The 9,690-nt window shown below is 42.3% G+C and overlaps 1 protein-coding gene across 1 annotated transcript in view; it reads right to left on the bottom strand.

Moving 5' to 3' along the window:
- The window catches only part of FAM189A2 (family with sequence similarity 189 member A2), a 78,594-nt gene extending 68,910 nt beyond the window's left edge, over positions 1-9,684 (bottom strand). The window contains exon 1 of the mRNA XM_003782932.3: positions 9,460-9,684. Coding sequence (XP_003782980.2) covers positions 9,460-9,543 — 84 coding nt within the window. The 5' untranslated portion in view covers positions 9,544-9,684. The remainder of the gene's footprint in view (positions 1-9,459) is intronic.
- Positions 9,685-9,690: the final 6 nt, after the last annotated feature.

Here is a 9,690-nt window from a genome sequence, read left to right as displayed (position 1 = left end):
GGGTACTCATCTCTTGTGGCTGTATCCCTTCCCTTGTTAGGGGGGTACTCATCTCTTGTGGCTGTATCCCTTCCCTTGTTAGGGGGGTACTCATCCCTCGTGGCACAGAAAGGGAAGCAAGGCCCTTCAGGATCACTCCTCGCCTCCTCCTCAAGCCTGGTATCCACACACCCCTGCCTCTCCACCACTCACTTTCCTTCCAAGCACATCTGCCCTTCCTGAGACCACCCAGGCTTTAGACATTCCTGAGCTAAGAGCCTCTTTCTCTTTGTTGATATGTCCTCTCCCCCCACCTCCACTCTTAACTGCCCGAGACCTCCTACCTATTCTGCAAGGCCCCAATTAAGTCACCTCCCCTAAGAAGCCTTCTCTGATTCCACCACTGCACACCCCTGGAAGCCCTCTGCACACAACTTTTTCCCTCTAACGTTTCCCATTGTAACCAGGCACCTCCCAGCATGGTGCCTCTCACGTGGTTGGCAACGAATAAATGTTCCTGAGCATTTATTCTACAAAGGAGAAGGGACAATAGTGAGATGACACGTCCATAAACAAGTTGAAAATCTCAGTAAAGAAAAACCAGTATTTTGCCAAAACATGAAGGGAAAACCAAGGCCAGTCCTCTGCACAATACAGTTCACTCAGCAATTGGGAAAGAATAATGCAGATAATTATCCAGCCCGGGATGTCCTGATGCCATTTGAGCATTTTTACCTTTGTAGAATAACATGTCTGCTAAATACAGTCTGAGAGTTTTCCTTTATAAGTACCTTTTACTTGCCACATCCCTCAAATACACCAATTCACAAATCCTGTTTATTAATTACAAATCGGTAAGGAACAGAGTCACATCAAATTCAAAGCACACAGGCCTGTTGGCAATATTCTCCATTCTCACAACATCAAACCAGCCAAGGACAAGTCTACCCTCTCATATCAAGGACCAAAAGCCACATCTGGACAGTTAGGCAACAGTTTTCTTTGTGTGCCACCTGCTTTTAAATGTCCTGCTAGCTGCCTGCCCACCATGCATGTATCCTTGCAAGCCCCTTAAATCCAATACAGTGGTTCTCAACCTGTGGGTCACAACCCCTTTGTAACAATGAAAACACATCACGGCATTAGGAAGGTTGAGAGCTACTGATCCAATAGGTGGTATCTCTTCACCTTCAACAATTTCTGCCTGGAGAGGAGACACTCAGGGTATGTAGGGGTTGCACCTACTTTACAAATTGGGATTGGAACCCCTGAGACCCTGGGTTCAAGGCTCCCCCTCAGCTTCTAAGGACTTAAGCATGTATAAAACATAAAATAAAATAATAACTTTTAAAAAGACTTATGAGTGTAGACAACCAAGTTTGCAAATTTATCCTAGAAAAAGTGCCACATACCTCGCTGCTGATATCACTACAGTCACCAGATGGCCAAGTGGAGACTGTGAAGTGGAGTGATACTCAGCAATGCAGTATGTAGCACTTTTTCTACGGTGAGTTTGCAAACTTAATTGTCAGACCTTCTAGGCCATAGCTCTGATGGCCATTCCAGAAAAAGAATCCCAAGATTGCTCTGAAGGGTGGACTTAGCGCTGCCATCAGTGCACAGCTTCCCCAGGGGAGGACCTCAGGGGTGACCAGGTGATATTCAGCAATGAGGTCTGCAGCACTTTTCTAGGATGAGGTCATGAACTCAGTTTTCTGACCTTTTAACTATATGAGCTCAGCCAAGTCATTTCACTTCTCTGATCCTTAGAAGTATTATTAGGGGAGGAAACCATCTGTAGGTCTCCTCTAGCTCAAAAGGTTTACCTCGCTGGGATGACTGACACCTCTGAAACCTGTGCTCCATGTTACAGGCTCGGGTGCTTGTGTGTACACGTGTATGTGTGTGCATGCCTATGTGTGCACATGTGTGCGTGTATACACGTATGTCCACGTGTGTGTGTGCTTCCTGCCTGCACACTCTGCTGCCCACTGGACTTGGCTCTGGGAATATAAGCTGTTTTTATGAAAACACAACTGAAACGTTGACTGCCCTTGGGGGAAAAACAAAGTGCTCACTTTAGTAAAAAATAAATATAAAAGGAACCATGGGTTAGTGTTTGATGTTTATGCCATTGGTCTCCAACAATACAGAGCCTTGTGGTGCAGCTTTTTGAAATATATTTTTCCATTAGAACAATATTAATGGGAGGTGTCCAGCATGGGCCATAAAAGCCCCTAAAATAGTGATAAACCTGAAATATGCTTCCCACCTCTTCTACCCAGGCATACCACCCCATCCTCCTCCTTGGTAACAATGGGTTTGGAGCAGGTTGGAGCAGGTGGAGCAGGTTTACATATTTTATAAATGTAAATTTTTCTCTAAATTCTCATCACTATACACATATGTGTATATATACATATATATACCCATACATGCCCAGGAGTATGATTTTTATAAAAAATGGGTCATAAAAGACATACTCATTTGGTCCCTTCTTTTTCTCTGTAATAAATACTTCGTGAAAATTTCTTCATGTCCATTGGAATAGCTCTAATTCATTCAGTCTAATGGCTACATTCCATTCCATTGTATGGCTATACCTAATGTAGCCAATTATTCCCATATTTGTGGGTATTCACTTTATTTCTAATTTTTTGCCCTCACAAACAATTCTGCAATCCATGAACCTGTATCTTTAAAAGTAAGAGCATTTATTTCTGTTGGATAAAGTCCCAGGAGTGGGTTTCTAAGTTGAAAGGAATTTATATTGTTTTAATAGATCATGACAGATACAACTGTCATTTCAAATGAAGGGTCTCTGAGATAAAAAAAAAAAAAATTAAAAAGGAAGCTATCTTTATTTCTTCCTTTGGGGAATGGCATTTTGTTTGCATACGGCGGCAACAAATCATAGAAACTGTAATTTTTAAAAAAACATATAAAATATATACAACAAATAAGAAATAGCAATAATTTTAACACACACAGCAAAGATACTTAAGACCTCCATGGGGAGAAATGTAAAGCTTATTGAGCAATACATGTAATCATAAATAATAAATAAAGACATACACCAAGTTCATGGGTTGGAAGACAGGATATCATTTCCATCTGAATTGTTTATAGACTCAGCACACACTCAAATTAAATCCTAGCAGGATTTTTATAAACCACCTTTTTAAATAGGGATATTTTAAGAGAACAAAATATAGGAAATACAGTAGAACCTCTATATTTGACCACCTCCCTACATTGACCACCTCCTTAGGTTGACCTAATTTTCATAGACTGAACATGTACCACATGTATCAGTACAGGAGGCCTATTCCTTATGTTGACCACCTCTGTATGTTGACCAATGTGTTAGAGTTCCTTGGGTGGTCAGCTTACTGAGGTTCTACTGTGGGGTGAACTCCCGCTTAAGTGGGAGCTGCAGTTGCATCCTCCTCATGCCCTAATTCTGTAGCAAAGGCACACACATGCATTTACTCAATTTCTCCTTCTCTCCAAGCCCAGTGAAGCCCTCAGGCACTTGGGGAACAAGGGACTGATGAGGGAAAAAGGTGAATAGGAAGTAGGGCTGGCTGGTTAGCAGCCTCTGAAATGATGGTGGGAGCAGAGGTCCTACGGGGGGACGAATCTTTTAAGAACTCAAGACAGGGAATGAGGTTCACATTTCATCTAAAGGAGGAGTGTAATTCATGAATGGGGAGTGGGGTTGGGGAAGGGAGAAAAGAAGGAGGCAGAGGCCCCAATGCCACCACCTCCCCCAGTGACAACAGGAATCAGAACTCCATGGGCAGGGAGATGAGAAGGTCCCTTAACAATGACCTTTTATGGCTCCCATCACACCATGATGCTATTATCTATCTTGGGGCTTGGGTCTCTGAGTACTCACTTAAGTACTACTAAAGGGTCCAAGAAGGCACTCAGTCAGTTATGGCAAGAATGAATGAATGAATGCATGGAGACCAGACATAAGAGAACTTGTTCAAAGTTGACAGTGTGCCCTGAGCACATCTTCCATCCCTGTGCTTCCTGTGGCAGTGCACCAGTAGTGAGATCCACCCATCAGCATTCTTTCCACGCAGAACAAGATGCAACCTGTTCTGAATGAACAGGCAACAACCTATTTTCTAACACCAAGCTTTCTCTCTTGGTGATTTATTATTATTATAAGATTTATTACAATTTTTGTTTCACTCATTTGTAACCCATTCCTTACAGTTTACAGGAAAAAATGAGGACCTTTCTTTCTTTCTAATATTGTAAAAAAATAATAATAAATGGCTTTGAGATACTCCAGGCAGGAGTTTTTGTTACCCACCATATATGGTTAATGTGCCTTAATTTTCCAGCTTAAAAATCAAATCATTAAGATCAAAAGCTTATAATTCCACTGCCCTATTTTCCTGTTCTAATCCATTAACATGCCTCAGGGCAAAAATGTTCTGGATCATTTGTCAAAAGCTGCGGTATCTAAACACAGAGATAAAAAGAGCCATGTTGCGTGGGTTACATGTTTACCCCATAAAAAAGCACAAAATGATTTATCAAACCTCTCAACAACCTATCTTGTCCTATAGTTTTTACACTGGCAACTGAAGAAAGTATCTGTGGGGGGTGATTCTTCTTTATGTAGTATGACTCATAAAATACTGAGAAAGCAGACAGCACCTATGGCTCAGTGAACAGGGCGCCAGCCTCATATACCAAGGGTGGTGGGTTTGAACCTAGCCGACCAAACTGCAACAAAAAAATAGCTGGGCATTGTGGCGGACGCCTGTAGTCCCAGCTACTCAGGAGGCTGAGGCAAGAGAATCGCCTAAGCCCAGGAGTTGGAGGTTACTGTGAGCTATGATGCCCTAGCACTCTAAGGGCAACAAAGTGAGACTCTGTCTCTAAAAAAAAAAACTGAGATTGCAATTGGAGATATCTGGCACATATACAATGATTACCCTAATGTCCTACAAAAAAACCTAGCCTGTTCACTTTACTTTGTTTAAATGTTGCCTTAATGTTTAAAAAACAATGATAGAGGTTCTAGTTTGCTCAGCTCTCTCCTATTGTTCTCTCATTATTCAAAATCAATCCTCAGGCACAAATCATCCCACCCATTTTACAGATGAGTAACTGATGTCCAGAGGCTCAGAGACTTGCTCAAGGCACAGAACTTATAAATGGGATTCTGCTGTTATGCAAAACAAGAGATCAAAGAAAATTAATGAAATTTATGTCCAAAAATTATATTTTAATCTCTTAAATACTAAAGTAATATTTGACGAGAATGATAGAAAATATCATTGTTTAACTGGTAGAAACTTCCAAATTTTTAGACTAGTTTCTCCTTCAGCCATTCATTCCTTTTTATGTTTAGTCATTCTGATTTTTTTTTTTTAAGTTTACCCTAAAGTTCACTAATGTCTTTATATGAAAGAAGAATCTGGCCAAAGAATCATGCACTCAAGGGAGGGGTGACCACAAATTCAGATCAGTGACTTAAAGCAAAAAGACATAAGTATATGCAGATGATAAAGGATATTCAGGTGCCCAGAGAAAAAGCAATAAGCAATTCCCTACCACTTGCCTGAAATATTTCCCAAGGATCAAGTATATCACCTAAGTCAGGAATTCTGTGTAGGAAGTAGGAGAGACACAACTCTCTCTGCTCTTTAATTAAATCTATCACAGTGTAGTAGGCTGGGTCTCCATACTCCCACTGGACTCTAATTAATATTAACTAAACACACCCCCAAATCAAGCATCCTCAGTGCTCAGGATAACATTGTCTGAACACACACAGACACTGAGATCCTCACGCAGCCACCCACCTACACTTAAATGTCAGGTTCTGGTTGTTTTTTTTGTTTTTTTTTTTTTTTTGTGGCCAGGGCTGGGTTTGAACCCGCCACCTCCGGCCTATGGGGCCAGCGCCCTACTCCTTTGAGCCACAGGCACCGCCTGGCTTCAGGTTCTTTTTAAAGGTGGCTAAGCTCTTAGCTTCATAAACTTGGGGAATAACAATACACTGAGTCGTTAACCAGTGATACCAGGAAGAAAACAAATGGTTACAGCGTGCTCATGAACACACAGCACATTACAAATGCCCCCTACACATTGCTGAAAGCATGAATGTAAACTAGGTAAAAAAAAAAAAAAAATTTACAGGATTTTTTAATTCCTAAATTTTTTGTAAATAGATAAAATATACCTTCAAGGTTAAGACAAAGCCTCAAAACCTCAGGTTCAGAGTAAGAACTCTTACAGAGAGGTATGCATAAAAAAATTAAACTATACTTTGTTTAACAAAATACTCCTTTCAAAAGAATATATTTGTTTCTTAACCCTGATTTTGTCTCAAGTACATAAGCAAAATTTATAGTGAAGCCAAAAGATTTACCCTTTAGTTGATACAGCAGGCTCAAGTGCCTAACAGTCCAAAGCTTAAAGTATGAGGATATTCTACTGTGTTCCCATGTGTGTTTGAAGTAACCTTAGAACTAAGTTGATACTTCCACACAGTTACTTAGTTTCATATGCTAATAACACCTCTGAGTGGATAAATAAACACCCATACCCATGCAATGGAGTATCATTTGGCAATAAGCAGGAATGAAATACTCATACATGCCGCAACACGGATGAACCTTGAAACTGTGCTCAGTGAAAGAAGACAGTCAAAGATCACATATGATAGGTTCCCGTTTATAGGCAAGGTCCGGGATCAACAAATCTAGAGAACCAGAAAGTAAGTTAATCAGTGGTACCTAGGGAAGGGAGGGTGGGGAGAATGGGGAGTAACTGCTCAGAACTTTTCAGAGTGATGAAAATTTTCTAAAGTGAGTGCAGTGACAGCTGCACAAATGTAAACTGTTTCCAAGATGTGTTTTGTTGTTGTTGTTCTGCAAGTCCCCAATTACAATCTTGCAGTGTTCATAAAACCCTTAGTTTAGCTGTCTTCAAATCAATTGCAATGTGCTATTGAGCCCCTTTGTTTTAGGACTATCTACTAAAATATTTGATGACTGAAGTTATGACACCTGGAATTTGCCTTAAAAGAATCCAATGGGTGTTTAAAAGGGGGAGTGGTGTGTATAGGGTGGCTGTGTTTTAGCTACAGAAACTAGGGAGAGGTCAGTGGAAGTTTTACACTCTTTCTGCATTTGAGATTTTAATGTTATTCATAATAAAAGGTAAGGGGGAGAGGAGAAAGATCTTAAGATCTCCTGGCCACTTCTGTCTCTCTATGTTGGTTATATATGTTTGTATATATGTATATGTATTATATACACACACATACATACATACATACATACACACACCAATATAAACACATCGAAATATTTACAGATGAAATGATGTGATGCCTGAGATTTCCTTCAAAATAATAAGAGAATTGAATTTGACAAATGAACTAGGCAGCATGAAGGCTTCTTGGATTACCCATCCTTTTAGAGTTTCTTAGAACACATAGAGCCAGCAGCAGAGCCCAGAGAGGGGGTACAGATAAACCACTGCTGAAGGGTATATGTGGGTTCACTGTACAGCGTTTGTTCATATAAATTTAAAATTTTCCACAACACAAAGCTTTTTAAAAATGACTTCTCTTGCATAAATTCAAAACATGAGACTTTTTCCCCCCTTAAAACACCAAGAGATCATGGCACTGAGGCTTTCTCCTAAAATTGTTATTTAGTTGTTCTATAGATACAGTATCCGCTGGTTCTGTCATCACTTTGTAAATCCTGAGGTCAACCAGTCACATACAAACAAAAGTAGGAATATAACCAACTGGGGGACACAGTTAGGGGATGACATGTAGCAGAGAACCTGTCAGTTCCAAATCACAGATTCCTCCCCTGCTGTGGTGTGCTCAGACCCAGAGACCAGGACGTGCCCAGACCACCCACCAGGTATTAGCCTTCATCTTCTGGTGGTTGGCCCTTTATTTTTGTATTTCATCAAATCCTCCTGTGGTTTGAGTGACAGATCTAAGTGCATTTACCTCTGAAATAATTCACCATAGTAAACTGATTTCAGGTTTTAATTTTAGAAGAGAAAAAATAGTTTTCAATAATCCTATACTAGCTATCTTTGAGAAGACAATACATTATGATTTTACAAAGAGCAAATCCTAAAAATTATGCAAGATTGATCACTGGCCCATGGTATTTAGAGAAATGAAACGTACCCTCCATTTGGCTGAATTTAGTCTGAAAAGTGTAGTAGGAATCTAATTCCTACCCTGTTTGGAATACCCATCCTCCTGTAATCATCCAGATCTTCATAGAGACCAGCAGCACGACCCTAGGGCTGGGCCACAAGGATGGGATTTTGCCCACATGATACTCCAATTGCGGATGCTCACCATGGCACAAGATGTACCCCCCACAAGATCGCCCAACATCAAAGCATTTCAAAAGGAGAATAATTTGCTTCAGCTGAAGTATAAAATTTCAGGCTAGGCTTAAGGAACCTAATGTTCTTAATGTTCTTATTCAAACAATTACTTTGGGTCCAATTAGTTCACCCTGCACTCTGAAAATTTGGCCTTGAATCTCAGTATGCATGGACCTGCAAAAAGCACAGTTTTACGCATTCAAGACAAATTTGTTACAGACCTTAGTACAAAAATATGGGCACTGCCAGACTTTCAGGTTTCCACAATTCATAGAAAAGACATCTACTTTACTGTACCCATCTTCCACAACGATTCCACAAAGACAGGGTTTTCAAGTCCCTCAACAGGCAGCAAACCTCAGGGGGCAGAAGAATGCCTTGGAAGTTGGGCAGTTGTGAGGCAGCAGGGGTGAGCAGCCACCCAGTGGCCACCAAGCTGGCAGGCAGTAGTAGCCTTTCTCCCAAGTCCCAGCACACTTTTGTCCTAGGATCAGCCCCCGCAGATAGAGGGGGCAGGCCCAGGTCCTGGAGCAAGGCAGGCATCTCCAGCCAGCTGCCCTGTGCGTCTGGAGCTTTGGTCACCTCATCCATAATGACAGGTTCAGGTTCTAGAGAATTAAATGCCCCCCTCCCCCGCAGTAGCCTGCATGGCTCCAGGAGCCCACGGGAGTTAGGGTCCTCCTGTAATGACCATGTTCTAGTGCTATTTACACACACCCTCTCATTACCCGCACTCCTCTGGGGGTCTAGCCGCTCCACACATTTCACATTTGTGTGTGTCTTAATGCAGAATAAAACAAGCAAAGACAAAGAGCCAGATATCTTTGTTTTATTCTACTAGCTTGACATGGTCAATAAAATCTTTTAGACTTCCAAGAATGGACCCTGCCCCGGCGACCCAATTCTCCCCCGAACTCCACAGGCTCAGAACATTTTTCTCCAGCTTCCATGCCTTCAAATACTTCAAGTGACCTGAGAGACTGGGCTCCCCAACTGCACGGGACAATGGAAGGAACTGATCAGATCCCCCTGGCCCCAAGGGGGTACCCGAGCCCGGGGTGCGCGCGTTATACTCACCGAGGAGCCGGCCCAGAACGGACAAGAGTTCTTCACCTGCGGGGAGCTGCTCAGCGACAGTGCCCCGAAGCTGAGCGCCACCATGCAGCAGCCCAAGATCAGCTGCAGCAGCCCGAGCGACAGCAGCGGGCGGGCAGGCAGCAGCGCGGAGCCCGGGGCGGCCGCGGCTGCTCGGCGCGAGGAGAAGGCGGGCGGCGCGGCCAGCACCCCGGCGGCGGGGGCTGCGCAGCG

This window comes from Otolemur garnettii, unplaced genomic scaffold, assembly GCF_000181295.1.
Source record: "Otolemur garnettii isolate 467f Iridium unplaced genomic scaffold, OtoGar3 scaffold00006, whole genome shotgun sequence".
Classification (NCBI taxonomy): domain Eukaryota; kingdom Metazoa; phylum Chordata; class Mammalia; order Primates; family Galagidae; genus Otolemur; species Otolemur garnettii.
This window is presented reverse-complemented; position numbering and strand designations above follow the sequence as displayed.